General features: G+C 33.2%; 3 protein-coding genes across 7 annotated transcripts; 2 read left to right on the top strand and 1 right to left on the bottom strand.

Annotated features, from left to right (window-relative positions):
• Positions 1-82: 82 nt before the first annotated feature.
• LOC143432690 (uncharacterized) lies at positions 83-7,000 on the bottom strand. Its single transcript, XM_076909519.1, has 9 exons — positions 6,596-7,000; positions 6,284-6,371; positions 6,045-6,214; positions 5,606-5,947; positions 2,010-5,544; positions 1,559-1,875; positions 1,316-1,345; positions 890-1,192; positions 83-600 (listed from the first exon to the last, which is right to left on the bottom strand). Exons 1-9 carry the CDS (start codon positions 6,680-6,682, stop codon positions 577-579), a joined length of 4,896 nt encoding a protein of 1,631 aa, XP_076765634.1. The 5' UTR covers positions 6,683-7,000; the 3' UTR covers positions 83-576.
• A 396-nt stretch (positions 7,001-7,396) lies between these two features.
• On the top strand, positions 7,397-11,023 carry Prp40 (pre-mRNA processing factor 40). 3 transcript variants are annotated; one of them, XM_076896008.1, is made up of 8 exons: positions 7,397-7,418; positions 7,958-8,186; positions 8,265-8,658; positions 8,748-9,182; positions 9,279-9,747; positions 9,822-10,457; positions 10,529-10,675; positions 10,752-11,023. In XM_076896008.1, exons 1-8 carry the CDS (start codon positions 7,398-7,400, stop codon positions 10,947-10,949), a joined length of 2,529 nt encoding a protein of 842 aa, XP_076752123.1. In that variant the 5' UTR covers position 7,397; the 3' UTR covers positions 10,950-11,023. The 3 variants fall into 3 exon arrangements, with proteins under 3 accessions (XP_076752123.1, XP_076752140.1, XP_076752132.1); XM_076896025.1 differs by lacking the exon at positions 7,397-7,418 and adding an exon at positions 7,427-7,452; XM_076896017.1 differs by lacking the exon at positions 7,397-7,418 and adding an exon at positions 7,461-7,603.
• A 495-nt stretch (positions 11,024-11,518) lies between these two features.
• P5cdh1 (delta-1-Pyrroline-5-carboxylate dehydrogenase 1) lies at positions 11,519-16,862 on the top strand. 3 transcript variants are annotated; one of them, XM_076909487.1, is made up of 9 exons: positions 11,519-11,744; positions 13,647-13,860; positions 13,937-14,371; positions 14,480-14,890; positions 14,968-15,146; positions 15,255-15,443; positions 15,515-15,744; positions 16,381-16,465; positions 16,546-16,862. In XM_076909487.1, exons 1-8 carry the CDS (start codon positions 11,701-11,703, stop codon positions 16,434-16,436), a joined length of 1,758 nt encoding a protein of 585 aa, XP_076765602.1. In that variant the 5' UTR covers positions 11,519-11,700; the 3' UTR covers positions 16,437-16,465; positions 16,546-16,862. The 3 variants fall into 3 exon arrangements, with proteins under 3 accessions (XP_076765602.1, XP_076765601.1, XP_076765603.1); XM_076909486.1 differs by having other exon boundaries at positions 11,520-11,744; positions 16,381-16,862; XM_076909488.1 differs by lacking the exon at positions 16,381-16,465 and having other exon boundaries at positions 11,520-11,744; positions 15,515-15,751.
• The last annotated feature ends 736 nt before the right edge of the window (positions 16,863-17,598 follow it).

Genomic DNA, 17,598 nt, shown 5'->3' with positions numbered 1-17,598 from the left:
ATTACTTACTAATGCATACTATACATGTATATATTATACATCACAAAAGTGTTATTTTTAAAGATATAAAGAAAGATTCATCTTCATGAAATAAAATTTAATATCTCCAAATGAAACTTATAAATAATATATAATATGTAATAACTAATATCTTATAAATAAAATATTATGGAAATTTGACATCTTTACATCTTGTTATAAGATAGCAAATATTCGTTAATCAATGGCAACTTTGTAACAATAAATGTTTATTCTACTAATCAATTTATAAACGATTACAAAAGTTAATAAGAACTTAGCGTGTTTGTAGATAAACAGTTAATATTTTTATATAATCTTTTTATAATAGAACATATACACGGAATACGTAGAAAGCAAGGTAATCATACCTAAACATTGCTTCTAAATCTGTAAATTGTGCAAAAACTTTTTACAATATGTAATCACTACATATTATGTATTTTGAGAGAATAATAACCAGTTGTTTAAAATATATGCTCCATAAATAAATACAAGGTACTTACAACCTAATATACAAAAGTACTTACACAATTTTTAAATATACAATATTTTGCACTATGTCAGACCTAGAGAACCAAGCTGAAACATTAAAATATACTAATTTAAGGGAAGAATGCTTTTGATGTACACGTATAAAAAGCACTTACAAAAATTTGTGTTAAACTTCAAGATCATATATCTAGTATTTTAAGATAAATAAAACAAACTTAAAAAGTCAACTTCATTTAAATGCTTATTAACAAGTTATAAATTGAATTATGAATGATCAAAATATCAGTTAATTGACTAGTAGAACGTATTCCATTTTCTATCCATGCATATTTAAATGCTATATACTCTTGAAAATTAAATCTGTAAAATTTGTTACCAGAGTCATCTTATCCTCTTCTTTTTTAAGTATTTTTGTCGTTTGTTCTTGATCAAATTTGACGACTGCAGCAATCACTCTAGCAAGCACCATTGTTTCTCTTCCCATCATGTATTCAAACAAAATGTTTCTAAGATATTCAATCTCAGTTGAATCTTCCAATGTATCGTGTCGTAGTTTGACTAATTTTCTAAGCTCTGCCAATTCTCGTCTCTGAGCTGTTAATGTTTGTTGAAGAGTATGGAAGGAACCAGTATTGGATTGTACAGCTGCCATTGCGACTCGCGAAGTACTCTCTAATTCCTACAGACAATTTTATTCCTAATTGATTTTAATTTTTTATCACAGAAATTATTTTTACTTCATTATAATCCATGATATTAATAAAATTAAATTCGATAAGATAAAACAAACAGAATAGTTTACCTTGTGAACTAAATCACTTTGTACATCAGGCTGTAAAATAGACATAAATAAAATTACGAAAAAGAAATCAAAAAAATATGAAGCAATAAAATAAGTGATACTAGTATTAAAGAAAATTCAGAAACACAGATGGAATGATGAAATATATGAAAAAATATTTTGACTGATAAATAGAAAAATTAAACAGATAACTTTGTAAATTATGAAAAGTTTTGTATTTTATTGTGATTATTCTTAACTAACCCTTCTTTCATTTCGCCACTCCCTCGTTAATTCATTAATTTCCTCCTCGTGTCTGGCTGCCAATTTGTCAGTTTTCTGTTGAACAATTGATTTCCATTTTTTTTCAACTTCTCTAATTTCATCCATGTGCTCTTTCTTTATTAATGAAGTTTTCTCTACCAACTGATTTATATCCTTTGACTTTTGTGACATTAAGTTCTTATTTTCCAAGATTAAATTCTCAATTTGTTCAGATTTTGCTGTTAATTCTACTTGAAAATCTTTTAATTGCTCCTTATATTGTTGGATGAGACTTGATTCGTAATTTTGTTGACGATCTAAAGAATGATATAATGTAATTTAAGATTTATTAAAATATTGTAGTTTGCACCTACAGGGTTTAACCAAAATAATGCTATTCAGCTTTAAATATTATCAAAAATATTTTACACAAAAAGAAATTTTTACTTGCCGAATCGTTTTTCCAATGCTGCATGGAGTTCTTCCTCCTTATCCTGCAACTGAGCTTGAAATTCTTTAACTAACTGTTTCAATCTCATACTTTGTTCTTCTTCATTTGTTTTCAACTCTTCTTTTAATTTATCTGTTTGATTTTTCAGCTCATTATTGACAAGTTGCATTTGTAATTCTTTTGCTTGGAATGTTATTAATGCTTCATCTAACTGTGCTTCCAATATTTTATTTTGTTCTTCTAATCTATCGCCTTTTTTAATGTAAGAGGCATCTTCTTTATTACTATTTACATTCTTTATTTCTTCTTGCAGTGCGATGTTTGAGTTTTCAAGAATTTTTATTTCTTCCTGCAACTTGGCAATTGTTTCCTTTAAGTGATCAATATTTGCCACTACATCTGCTTCTAGTATTGTTTCCTCCTCTCTTGTTGAAGATTTCAGCCTTTCAATTTCATTTAATAATTCCATGTTTCTAGTGTCCAATAATTTGAGTTCAGCTACTTTTTCATCTACTATATGTTTCAACTCATCTATTTCTGTCGTTAATCGTTCTTTACCTATATTTTCATTTTCAATTTGATACATTAGTTTTGTATTCACATCTTTCAATGTATCAAGTTCATTAATTACTTCTGTATTCTTAAGTTCTATTTGTTGTAAACTGGAAACCTTAGATTCTAAATTATTTACATAAGATTGCAGTTTTGTATTTACATTTTCTAACTCTGTAATTTTATTTTTTAAAGATAAATGATCGGTAATTAACTCATTATTTTGCGATTGTATCTCTTCCAATTTAATGTTCGCCCCATTTAAATTATTTATTTCTAATTTCAATTTATTAGCTTCTTCTTCAACAATTTTTAATCTTACAATTTCTTTGTCCAAAAGTTCTAGATTGTTCATGAGTGTTTTATTTTTTTCCTCTAAATCTTTATTTTTTTCTACAACTAAATTTAATTTATCGATTTCATTACGTAAATCCTTATTTTCCTTTGTAAGATGTTCTTCAGTTTCTTCTGCTTCTTTCTTGTACGATACCAATTCTTCAAGTTGAGACTTTAATTTTGTATTGCTAGATTGCAATTCTGTATTCAGCAATGTAATTTGACTCTTCAAATAATCTATATCCTGATTTTGCTCACTTATACGATTCCTGTATGACTGTAGTTCGTTACTTAATTGCGTATTGTCAGATAACAATTGTTGATTATATTTTTCGTAATTTACAATCTTTTGTTTTAAATTTTCATTAGTCTCGTTTAATTCTTCGTTATGTTTCAGAAACTGATTCTGCTTATCTTTTAAATTCTTATTTTCTAAATTGATCTCATTTTGAATCGATTTCAACTGTTCTAATTCTGAAGTAATAGTTATATTGTTTTTTTTTAATGTTATTATTTGGCAGTTCTCAGATTTCAACGTAGTCATTTCATTTTCTAATATTTCTAGCTGTTCTAATAGTTTCGCGTTTGAAGCTTTTACTTCGTCAATTTCGTTCTTTAACTTATGGATTGTAGCGTACTGTCGTTGTTTAGCAGTTTTTAACTTCGTCAATTGCGAAACTTTATTATCTACTGTACGGTGTAATGTTTTATTCAAGTTTGTAAGTGCATTTACTTCGGTATGCTTTTCAGTTAAATTTTCGTTCAAATTTTTTAGTTCCGTTTGTAACATGTTTATATCGTCTTTTAATTTATTGCAATCTAAATTCTGAGATTGTAATAACGTGATGGTTTCTGTTGCCTTCACATATTTTTGTTCTAGTTCTATCAACTTGTTTGCGTTACTATTTGTTTCCTCGAGTTGTGTTTTCAAATCATTTATTTCATCCGATAGCAACTGATTCTTGGTAGTAGCATTGTTGAGTTCCTCTTTCAGAGACTTCGATTCTATCATTAACGATTTTACTTGTTCTGGTAAATTTCTTAAGTCTAATCTAAACTCGACTCCTAATTGATCATATTTTTGTTTGAATTCTTCAAATTCCTTTAACTTATTTTGCAAATTTTCTACTTCGTTATTTTGCAAGATACTATTTGCTTTCAACAAAGTATTGAATTCATCTTTTAAGATAAATATTTCACTGCTAAACTCTGTGAATTGTTTCGCCATGTTATTTCTTATATACGCGTTATCTTGTTTCAATTTTTGGGCAAGAATTTTGTAATGTAAAATACTTTTAATTAAATTATTTTTCTCTTCTCGAAGTGAACTAATATTGGAACTATCTATTTGACGCTCCTTTTGAAGATCGGTTATAATAGATTTATAGGACTGAAGTTCATTACTTACTTCTAATAATTCAGAGCTTCTGTTCTTTAAGTCATTATTCAATTTAATTACTTCTGTATTGTCTTGCAATTTTTCTTTAAGCATTTTTATTTCTGTTTCCTGGATCATTAATTTGTCTTTTGTTTTTTCAAGCGTCGCCACGTATTCGAGAATTTTAGCATCGTAATCTTCACATATATTACTTTTATCGATCAAAGTATTTTCTAATTCCTTATTAAGAGTTTGTACAGTGGCCTGTAATTCTTCAATTGATGCCTCTGCTATTTTCATTTTTTCCTCTGCAATAATTTTTTGTGCATCCAGTTCATTTTGAAGCTCTACATAGCTTGATTTACTATTTGAAAGCTCCATACACACTTTATCTTTTTCAGCTTGATATTCCTCAGCGAGTTTCCGGAATTCCTCTAATTTGTTGTTCATTTCTTGAAGTTCAACTTCTTTTTCGTCTAGTTTAGATTTTAAACTCTGATATACTTCATTGTCGAAGTATATTGTTTTTGTACTTTTCTCTGTGTTCTCTTTATTAGAATCTTCTTCATGGTACTTTAAGCCTATATTACCTTCTAAGTTCGTTAACTTCTGTTGTATTTCTTGTTGGATAGGTTTCAGAGCTTCTGATTTTCCTTTTGAGACATCTTGTACAATTTCATTCTTCTCTGAGTCTGACTGTTGCACATTATGCGATAATTTCAATTTTTCCAATTCTATTTTATATTTATTAACAACCTCACTCAGATTCTCCTTGAGTTCTGTCATATGCTTCAAATCTAATTGCAGTTTCTTGATTTGCTCCTCCTTATCTTCCAATTCTCTATGTACAGAAAGTTTATTAGCAGCCAAAGATAATACAGATTCTTCTTCGCGTTGCTCCAAAACACTCATATGTTCTGTCAAATTTTTAATTGCCGCGCACGCACTACTTAATTCTTTTTCCTTTTCCGCATAAGAATTTTCTAACGTTTTATAATTAGATTCCAATATATTTTTCTCTGCTAATACTTCGGTAAATTTATCTCTGTTCCGTTTCAATGATTCCTTATACTTCAGAACAACATTTTCTAATTTTTTTAGTTTATCTTTCAGTTGTGTATTTTCATTTAACAAAGGATTTTCATTGGAACTAATTGACGCTTCACTACTTAGATCAATAAGGTTATCTTTTAAATTTCCTTTATTATCATTAGCACTGTCGGACAATGTAACTTCTAAATTTGGTCCACTTGTTTGCAAAAGTTTAATCTGCAAATGCATCGTATCAATTGGCATTAAAATAATGATAATAACATTTTTGAAATATTACCTTTGTGTTCAATGTATTTATTATGTGATCTTTCTCTTCAATATCATTTCTCAATGCCTCTTCCAAGTGAGCTTTTGCCTGTTGCTCCAACTGGCACTGTTCCTTCAGATCGGCTATTCTCCTTAACACCTTATCTTGAGTTTCAACTAAAACTGATTCTAACTTGCCTTTCACTCCTTCCAATTTTCTATAATGCTTTGCTAGATCCATGTATCTCCCACGATATTTATGGTACCTCGCTTGCATTTTTCTATACGCCGAATACATCTGATCTTTTGAAATTTTGTCCAGTTGTGGACTTATGTTTTCATCGATCTCACTAGCGGATTGATCCATATCAGACTGTAGAGAGAGAAAATGAACAATTATTTTTAATTCAAAATGCAGGAAGCTGTCTTCTAAAGCGTGTATACCTATTATTAAAAATATCTTGCAATACCTGTAAATGGTATAAGTTAGGAGGACATTCATAAATTGGAAATAGAGACGAAGTATCACTAGTAATGCTACTAATCGATGATCTCCTGGACATGCCAATAGAATTTGACGTGGGCGATATTAGATCTACATTTTGGAAACCGTGCTTAGCAGGACTGTTTTTAGGAGTTTCTGTAAATGAATACTTTTAATCATTTATAATCTGCCAGAACGAAGAAACTTAACAAAACTTTTACTTACCATCTCCTTCTTCTGTCAAACTGAAGTTATCGTTGGACGCAGACAATTCCTGTACCGAACTATTAGATATGGCAGGAGATACGACTGCCTAAATCAAACGAATAGAAATTTATTTTTATTTATATTTATCAACCAGTTTATTTTAATTGTATACAGTAACATTTTCTTAAAGTTATTTTTACGAAAATACATGATCTGTCTAAAATTATGAAACGTTTTTCTTCGTCAAAACAGAAGTGTTACGTCATATTGAGGAAATTTTTAAATAAAACATACATAATTCACGTTTTAATTTTAAACGAAATGTCAAACCTGTGCCAGTTGCTGCATGCTTGCCTGCAATCTCGCAGGCGATTGTTTCATTTCCTCCGCGAGTTTGTCCTTAAACTTTTTAAACATTTCGCTGAATTTTTATAATATACCGTGTTGTATTTGAACAATTTTTTATTCAATTAGGGAAATCCCCATAGACGTATTTACGTGGAACTAGGTTGGAATTGAACAAGATAAACGTCGAAGATTGAAATGTGACCACTAGCATTATTCTGCCTCGTTCGAAGAGGTATTGCTAAAATACGTGGAGATCATTACGTGGATTATCAAACGCGATATTACGATTCCACGAGATAATACGTTTTCTACTACGGTATTAAATATTTCGCGTGAAAACCATTTCTACGTAGGCACAGTTATTTCCATTGATGTTGATGTCAGTAGATTGATGTCACGCATGAATATATACCGAGCTGATAGGAACTATTCATGCATGAATGGATACAATTCAACTGTGATTTATTTGTTTTTTTCTTTTCGTTATGCGCTTCTTAACACTTATCCGATTTTAGTTAAATAATCAGTTAAAACACACCGGTACATAGGTAGAAATATAAAGATCGTTTAAATAAATATCGAAATAAAATATGATATAGGGTGATCGTAACGTGTAATTTCATTCATCGAAAAGTGTATTTTACAATATTAAACATGTAACATATCAGTTGAATTAGTAAATATATACAATAATCACTTGATTAGAGTATAAGATTAAACGTCAGTTTCGGATTCCACGTATGCACAGGTACGATGTGAATATATATATGTATATATATATTTTATGATCACCATGTATAAAAACGTAGTTGACACTCGTCGAGTACGAATTTAACTTGGTATAGTTTACATGTGAAGTAGTGTACCGTTGCTTGCATTCTTTAATTTGCAAAGAATTACACATATTGATTTTTAAATAATAATTTTATTTTCAATGATTTGATCTAACGCGAGAATTGGTTTATTGTTAAGAAAAAAAGGGAAAAAATGGTATGGCATATTCAACATGAAATAAATGTTTAGCGATTAATAACCTTACTTTTTAGTTTCGTAAATAAGAAATTTACTTAAATCGATTGTTTCAGAATAAATATTTATTTTCAAAATTAAATCTTCTAATCAAGTCTACTCGTTTTACTAGTTCCTTTGCTTCGTACTGTCTCCACGATAAATAAGAAAAATTTGCTTGCAATATAAATATTTATTGACCGAATGTATCGAAGAAGGAATTATGCCGCTTACGAAATTTGACGAATAATCGATTAAATGTATAATATATAACTTTAAATGTATCTTTAATTTTATTTTCAAATTTTATTTAATATACATTACAATATGTTATAGGCTTCAAACGATGGTATACCTCCTCCCACTGCGGTACCTGGGTTTCCACCGGCAACTCCAAATATTGCTTCCAGTTTTGTTCCACCTATTATGCCTACTGCACCCTTCATACCACCGCCTAGTTTACCGCCCGGTCCACCGGGTATAATGCCGCCACAGTTTTCCATACCACCTCCTGGTTTCAGTTTTCCAATTAATGCTGCTCCTCCGCCCGATACGGGAGTGATAGGTCAATACTTCTATTTAAAAATGTTCATGAATTTTTTTTAAAGCGACGTGTTCCATCTAAATGTTACTTCCATTTTAGCTGCGCCACCTCAAATAACAGCGCCAGGTATACCACCGCCAGCGCCGATTACAAGTGAAGCCACATCAGGTGTTCAGTCTATTTCAACGACTGAGAAAAAGACAGATTGGACGGAACATAAAGCCCCCGATGGGAGAACATATTATTACAATAGTGTCACAAAACAATCGCTGTGGGAAAAACCGGATGAGTTAAAAACACCTAGTGAATTACTTTTATCTCAATGTCCCTGGAAGGAATATAAATCTGAGAATGGAAAAGTGTACTATCACAATGTAACAACTAAGGAGTCTAGGTGGACTATTCCTACAGAGTTAGAAGAATTAAAAACAAGAATCGCCGCTGAAGAAGCAGCCGCCGCTGCTGCAGCTGCTGTTGCGAGTGCTACAAATACGTCAGTACATCTTAAATCTATTGTAATTTATATTGCGATATAAGGAATGAAAAGTTGTAATTATAATTACTAGTATTCTGTGTTTTCAGCATAGTTCCCACAGCGATGCAGCATTTATCTCCAAATATGGCACTTACAACGTCTCAGACTAGTACACCGGAACCAGGTGGAAAGTCTGCAATCGAGCAAGCCATGGCTGCAACTCTTGCAGCAATAAACATTCCAACTCCACCTGCCAAGCCAGACGACGATAGTAATTCTGCGAAAGGATCAGCTAATGATAGCCGCACCAGTACCCCTGAACCAAAAATGCAATTTAAAGATAAGAAAGAAGCGATCGAGGCTTTTAAAGAATTATTAAGGGAAAGAGATGTACCGTCGAATGCTACGTGGGAACAGGCGGTAAAATTAATCCAAAGTGATCCAAGGTATCCGCAAATGAAAAAGTTGAATGAACGTAAGCAAGCGTTCAATGCGTATAAGACTCAGAAACTTAAGGAAGAACGTGAACAAGAGAGATTGAGGTAAGTAACATTATCTAATATTATACGCGAGGTCGCCGTTTAAACGTAACAGAAAGAAAGCAAAAAACAAAGAAAATGACAAGTTGTGTCAAACAGATTAAAAAAAGCCAAAGAAGATTTGGAACAATTTTTGTTAGAGAACGACAGAATGACAAGTGCGACAAAGTATTACAAATGCGAAGAAATGTTTGGCAACTTGGAAGTGTGGAGAGCTGTTGGCGATTCAGATCGTCGGGACATTTACGAGGATGTTATTTTCAATTTGGCTAAACGCGAGAAAGAAGAAGCAAAACAGTTAAAGAAGAGAAATACCAAAAGGTTAGCCCAAGTTTTGGATACTATGACCGACGTTACATATAGAACTACGTGGCAAGAGGCGCAAGCATTACTTTTACAACATGCAGCTTTTGCGGAAGACGCGGACTTGCTAGAAATGGACAAAGAAGATGCTCTACTTGTATTTGAAAATCACATACGTCAATTAGAGAAAGATGAGGAGGAGGAAAAAGAACACGAGAAAAAACGTAGAAAACGGCAAGAACGAAAAAACAGAGACGCCTTCATAGTAGGTGTTGTAAAACCGAAATTTCATACTACGTAGCACTTTTTTTTCTTTTAATGTGAGCGATTATCTTTCAGAGTCTACTGGACGAGCTTCACGAACAAGGAAAATTAACATCAATGTCGCTTTGGGTGGAACTTTATCCAATGTTATCCGCTGACTTAAGATTTTCGGCTATGCTTGGACAATCTGGATCAACTCCCTTAGATTTGTTTAAATTTTACGTCGAGGACTTGAAATCTAGGTTCCACGACGAGAAGAAAATTATAAGAGAAATCTTGAAAGATAAGAATTTTGAAGTGCAAGTAAATACTACATTTGAAGAATTTGCTACTGTGGTATGCGAGGATCGAAAATCGGCAACGTTAGATGCGGGCAATGTAAAATTAACGTACAATTTGTTACTCGAAAAAGCTGAGGCGAGAGAGAAAGAACGCGTTAAAGAAGAAACTAGGAAATTCAAAAAATTAGAAACAGGATTCAAAAATTTATTAAAAACTCTCAACGTTGATTATCAAATGACATGGGAGGATGTTAGAAGCAAGATCGAAGAAGAACCAGACTTTAAGGCAATAACATTGGAGAGCGAGAGAGTTAGAATTTTTAAGGAATACCAGCATGAGCTCGAGGAAAGTTGTAGTCATCATCATATTAGGAGTAAAAAGAAAAAGACGAAAAAAGTTAAACGAAAATCCCATTCTCGATCACACAGTGTAAGTACATTATATGCGGCTTCTTAAGGTAGTGATTATATTATTTGTCGTATTATACGTATGTTCATTAGGAATCCGAAGGTAGCGATAAAGGTTTAAAAAAGAAAAGACATAAATCACGATCACCAAGCGTTCCTAGTAAATCGGATAGTTCAGAGTCCGATACTAGAAAGTCAAAGAGGAAGAAGAGTAAAAAAAAGAGAGGTCGAAGTCATTCCGTAAGTGCAAGCATTTGCATAATGTAATTAATAAAATGTGCTTTTTAATGATTGCGCTTAATCGTTTCGTATGCAGCGATCACATTCGAGACTTCCATCTTCTGAAGAATCACCGGAAAGAAAACGGAAGGAAGAGAAACATAGAAGGGCTTCGGCTCATAGCGAAGGGTCGGTCACTGAAAACGCTGAACATCATGAACTTTCAGAGGATGAACTAGAAAAGCAAAGAGCGCAACTATTACGCGAATTACAAATGCAACAAGAAGACAATTGAAGTTCTTGCTTGCTTATAACTACTTATGTAATTCTAGATAATTGCAATATTAAATTAAATGTAATTTGTATAAATTGAGTAATTCGTTCATTTCATTAATATATTGTAAAAATTCTTTTATAATTCGTGCTAGTTAGAACATAGAAACTGGTAAAGTTGAGAATTGCCAAAAAATTTCTATAAATATGCAGTGAATCATAAACATCTACACCAATAAATTATTGTCTACGATACTTATTATTTATCATCTTAGTGTATCGTTGATTTTTAATTTAATTAAGTTTAATGTGAATTCAATTTCTATACAGATTTTTAATACACGACACTTCATATTTGCGCAACATATCTATAATTAAAGTTACGTGTATCGGTTATTACACATTAGTATACGTATATAGAAGAAATCACGGACTAGCGTTACACCAGCATTTTATAGAAACGTACAATATCTTTCACAATTGTACTTTATTATCCATAAATCAGACGATACCCTACTTTTTCGGATCTTAATACGGCCCTGTTTCATAGTCGAATTGACGGAGGGTGGGTTAAGTAGGTGGGGGGAGGTTTGGCTCACTATTTCCTCGATGGTTGCCACTGTCGACTTTCGTAGTTTCGACAGTCCAGTATCTTGATCGGTCTTTTCGGTGATTATAGTGCAAGCTTCATTGATAGTTCCCTTAAAATTGTACGACGAAGAAGGTGTACATGCAAAAATTGATCGTGGGATATAAATAAAAATAACGGAACGATGTTGAGCTTTTGTCGTCAAGCGTTAATAGCCAACAGTCAAAAGTGAGTAGAAAAACACGGAACCACTGACAAAATACATATCTGTGAATGAAACAGAGATTCGATAGTTTACCAGACGTAACAAAGTTCTGTTAAAATATATTGATTATTTTAGCGCATTGACACATGTACCGTACAACAACGATCTTACACACGAAAGGCCGCGCATGCATGTAGATGACAGTTTATTGGTGTGTTATTGGTCCTCCGATTCGTTTTCTTTGTCTAACCCTCTCTGTCCGTCTGGCTCTCTCTTCGTTCACGAAAAGGATAGACTACTTTGCGGGGTCCCGTCGGAATTTTCCACTTTGAAACAGATGTGAAAGGTGTTCTCTCCTGATGGTTCACCGGATTTAAACAATTTTGATAATGCATTCTGATCTGTTCGGTTGTTTCTCGCTGATTTCATTTTAATATCAATTTCAGTACGTTACCTGCCAGATGTTTCTTTTTCTATACGTTCGAGTGGATTTGTGCCAAATTTTTGAACAGTCGCCGAATTTTCAGTATTACCCATCGCGATTGCGGCGATATTGCGCCAATAATGGGATGCATGAATCTTAGTGTTACGAATTGTTTGTAACTTCGTTCGTTATTCGTTTTACCGGCAATGTTTGACACGGCAATTGCTTCGCTATGTGATCCTTTACTGCGATTACTTTATACGTTAATGTTTAGACGCTGTCACAATCGTGTCGCGTATTAATATTAATTTTAGCTTAGAATTAATTGTTCTTTCATCGTACGAATACGTTTGCCCTTGAGACATATTTTTACGGACCAATACGCCGTATAAAGACTATGTACAGTAACATATGACACGGCACATATTATTTTATTATCCACATGTAAATGTGTTAATTACACAGCCGATTTGTGTAGAACGCTCGCAAAAATATCACCGCTTCTTTCATAACCGCGCTTCTCTGTTTCTCTTTTTTTTTTTGTTTTCTTCGATCTCAGAATTCGACCACGATCGCTTGTAACGATGAATGACGGTACTAAACAGTATTTTACAATGCACATGGAAACGGTGTGTGTTCGTAATATTGAAAGTTATACATATTTACCTTGAAACCGTTCTCATTTTCTCTACAATTACAACAATCGTACTTCGTTCAACTTCGTTTCTTTCGCTCGCCTAACTAATCTGCAGTGCCATTAATTCAATTAGGATAATTGTTATCAGTATTTTTTTTTCGCGTAATTACTGCTACATTGATAACTGTAATAACTTGGGTCGTTGAAATTGTGTTATGTAATATTCGGATCATGGTGTCTGCTTGATGCATGTAAGCAAGATTAAAATAACATCTTTCTCTCCTTAAAATAATTTCTCTGATTCCTTTCTTTTATGTAACGTATTTCTGGATGTCTTTTCAGTGTGGTCTTTTAAAACGGGAATAAAAATAATACATGTCATTTTACGTGTAAATTAAGTTGTGTGGGTTTTTTTTTTTTCTTTTTTTTAAATAAATTATTTCATTTTATGTGTTATAATCTGTAGAGAAATATATAATTTTATAAATTTTTATGCTCGTACCATGTATATCATTTTATATTATCTTCATTATTATTGATTATAATATGCTACAATCTCTCTCTGTTGTCTTTATCTTATGAGAATAAAAGACTATGTCTTAAGAAGATAACAATGTACATTTACCTTTTACTACAATGTACACAGAGACAAATATTTACAGATGACATAGAGATAAGTTTAAAAAGCTAATATGTGCTTTTCTTTTTAATCTTATTGTGTTGTGTATCAGCAAGTGTGGATCAATAAATTATAGATGAATAGCATGTTTATAAATATTTAAATGTCAGGTGCAATTGAGAATTTACCAATAGAATTTGACGTTATACATTACATTACATGTATTTCGTACTTTTTATGAACAGAGTTAGTACACGATGCTTGGGGACAATAGTACCATTACCAAACGCGGCTGAATTCCCTTTGGAAAATGAACCAGTTCTTAGCTACAAGAAGGGTAGCCCAGAAAGGGCAGAGTTGGAGAAAGTCTTGGATAAGATGGCCAATGAATGTGAGGAAATACCCTTGGTTATTGGGAATGAAGAGATTAAAACTAATTTGTGTAAATACCAAGTTATGGTAAGTTAAAAGATGTAACGATAAAAACTGAATACAAAATAGTATGAATTAATGGTGACTATTATATGTATTTCAGCCACACAATCACAAAACAAAGGTTGCAAAGTATTACTGGGCAACGGCTGATCTAATCAAGAAAGCAATAGATGTTGCTGTGAAAACCCAGCGAGAATGGGAGAAGTACCCGTTCGAGAAGCGTTTAGAAATCTGGTTGAGGGCAGCCGATCTAATGGCAACGAAATACAGACAGCAACTGAATGCCGCCACGATGCTTGGTCAGAGCAAAACTGTTATTCAAGCAGAAATTGATAGCGCAGCAGAATTAATTGATTTCTTTAGAATGCATGGGTATTTTGCTAAGGAAGCATTAAAATATCAACCAATCTCGCCTGATCCAAAAGAGTCATTAAATTCAATGAGGTACAGAGGAATGGATGGTTTCGTTGCAGCTGTATCGCCATTTAATTTCACGGCCATCGGCGGTAATCTTAGCTATACACCTGCTCTGATGGTGTGCACTCTTTTTTACAACACAATTACAAATTTAAATCTATTTAAAGGGAATGCAATGGTATAATAAGCGTTACATCTAAAAATGTTATATTCCGAATATTTTTAGGGTAACGCGGTACTCTGGAAACCATCCGATACAGCTCTACTTTCAAACTGGTGGATTTTTAAAATATGCAGAGAAGCCGGTGTTCCGCCAGGCGTAGTTAACTTTGTGCCATCCGAAGGCCCTGTATTTGGTGACACAATAACTGCTTCACCTTATTTATCCGGAATTAACTTCACCGGATCGGTTCCGACATTCAATCGTTTGTGGATGCAAGTTGGCCAAAATTTGACGAAATACAAGAACTATCCAAAATTAATAGGTGAATGTGGTGGCAAAAATTATCATTTTGTACATCCGAGCGCTGATGTGCGATCAGTTGTTAATGGGACCATAAAAAGTGCTTTCGAATTTAACGGTCAAAAGTGCTCGGCTTGCAGCAGAGCATATATTCCCGAATCACTGTGGCCTCAGGTAAGATTTCACATATGGTTTTAATTTCACTTTTTCAAGGCAGGAACTAATTTGATGCTAAATGTTACCATGTACAGTTAAAGGAGGGTCTATTATCGATCCGTGATTCACTTAAAATCGGCGACGTTAGAGATTTTACTGTATTTACCGGTGCTGTCATAGATAGTATTGCATTTAAAAGGATTTCCAGTTACATTGAACATGCGAAAAAGTCATCGAATTTAGAAATTATTGGCGGTGGAAAATACGATGATTCGTACGTATAGTTATCAAATAAATGCCCGTCGTATAAAGATATATGAAAGAAGAATATTCCTATTCATTATAATTTGTTCTTTTTTTTTTTTTTTTTTTTTTTCATTAGACGTGGATATTTCATTGACCCGACAATAGTGGTGACAAAGGATCCGAAAGATAAAATAATGACGGAAGAAATATTCGGTCCAGTATTGACAATATACGTTTACAAAGATTCGAATCTCGATGAAACAATGAAGTTGGTAGAATCCTCAACGCCATATGCTTTAACCGGGGCGATATTCGCGCAAGACGAGTAAGTATTCGAATCTGTTTGGAAATATTTATTTATATCTCATTTAATCATTATATTTTCTTCTGTCTTAGAAATTGGGCAAGAAGAGCTCTCGAGGAATTTAAATATACAGCTGGGAATTTCTACGTTAACGACAAATCGACGGGTTCGGTTGTTGGCCAGCAGCCATTCGGTGGTAGTCGAATGTCCGGTACAAATGACAAAGCTGGTGGCCCTCAGTACGCTCTTCGTTGGTCATCGCCTCAGTCAATCAAAGAAACGTTTGTTCCTTTACGTGAACACGATTACGCGTACATGAAGTCTTAGATGTAAGTACCATTAACAGCTTGTAACTAATAACATGAAGATACATATACCAATGCAACAAGTATTTTCTATTAAAAAATTGAAGAATTCAGATTTCCGTGGTTGATCGTTAACAGATAATGATGAGATATCTTCATGCATTCCTTTACGTGAATTTACGCCATTGAATTTACGTATAAGGCGTTATTTGCACCCAGAAATGCAAGTAACACTGGCTTTGTAGAAATTGATGCTATAAAGCAAACTGCTTATACACGAAGTAATTCACGATCGAGATAGCCGACTTAGAAAGCAAAAGAAACGTTCAATGAATTGGTATTGCGTATACCAATTGAACAGCATTTTTTCCCTCTTTTTTTTTCTTTTTTTTTTTTAATGTGTTTGCCAGTTTGGCGTTAGGTAGAGTACAAAGAAAGACGAACACGAGAACGGATGACATTTGCAAAGCTACCTTCAGAGTAGGCCCAAGACATAAACACAATATTTGCTGTCAATAGATGAAATTAAAACCTGCAAGTCGCAGCGTGTAGAGTCTATACTATTAAGATCAAGTTTCAGTACAATAATATTTTAATATCTCAGGAATTACTATATGAGGTCGCAAATAAAGAGGCATTTCTTTTGGTCGTACATTGCAACGGTAATATGAAATTTTATAACGATACTATTCTCAAGTACGATGATTGATGATCAAGATACATAACATCTGGCTGGCGGTGTGTTTGAAAATTGTGATTGAATGCGTATTAGTTAGAAAAAGATGTGTTTCTCTGACTTGACTTTTTTATATACTTAGATCGTATACAACGGCTGATGTTACGTTATAAACGCTCAGTGTAAAGTATGCGTTTTACTGTGTAAATTACAAGACAATATGTAGACGCGGGACGAACACAGTAAAATGCAGAGTTTACCATTAAAGATTATGTTTTTCAAGCCTGATCGTCGATCGTTTAGGTATGTTATTGTTAACAGTGTGATTGAGACAGAAGCGTCTTGCAAGTCGAACCATTACTAATTAGACATACAATAATATGTTAGATGTTGTGGCTGATGTTATAATGTAATTTATTTTAAGTGTACCATAGCAATAAAACACTATACAATTAGATATTTCTAATGGAAATTTCTCAACTGCTTCATTGGTCGTTACGTTTCGATTTATCGTTGCCATCATTGTTGATAGTATTTTTTTTATACAGGGTAATTCTCTACTCGTATGACAAATTTTTATAGCTGATGAGGGTAGCAAATTTCACAAATACTTCTTTATTCGTTTCCGCATCTCTTTCCATCTCTCTGCTGTACTCTCTCATCTTAATTATAGAATTTTAGAGTACTACTGATTAAATAAAGAAATTCCTTAATTTTCATTGAATAGAAAGAGTAAGATAAATTATATCTCCCGCTTTAGAGGTAAGAGAGAGAGAAAGATATATATAAAAAGCTATAGGAAAGAGTGAGACAGATGCGGTGGACCTCGCTCGCGAACCCCTGGCGCCATCTCTGTAAAAAGTGCTCAAACTGGTCGCACATCGTTATCGACAGTGAAGTGAACTACTGAAAACTACTAGCGCCATCTCTGAGCAAAGTACTAAAACTAATTCCCGACTAGTTTCAGCGCTTCTCCAAGAGATGGCGCTAGTAGTTCTGAGTAGTCCACTTCACTATCGATAACTATGTGCGACCAGTTTGAGCACTTTTTACAGAGATGGCGCCAGGGGTTCGCGAGTGAGGTGCACCGCATCTGTCTCACTCTTTCCTATAGCTTTTTATATATCTTTCTTCCTCAGCAAATTTCGCAAAAATTTCTTTATTCACTAAGCTTTCCGCTACAGAGGCTCTTTTA

This window comes from Xylocopa sonorina, chromosome 1 (assembly GCF_050948175.1).
Source record: "Xylocopa sonorina isolate GNS202 chromosome 1, iyXylSono1_principal, whole genome shotgun sequence".
In the NCBI taxonomy this organism is placed as follows: domain Eukaryota; kingdom Metazoa; phylum Arthropoda; class Insecta; order Hymenoptera; family Apidae; genus Xylocopa; species Xylocopa sonorina.
Note: the sequence above shows the minus strand (reverse complement) of the source record. Positions and strands in the feature narration are given on the sequence as shown.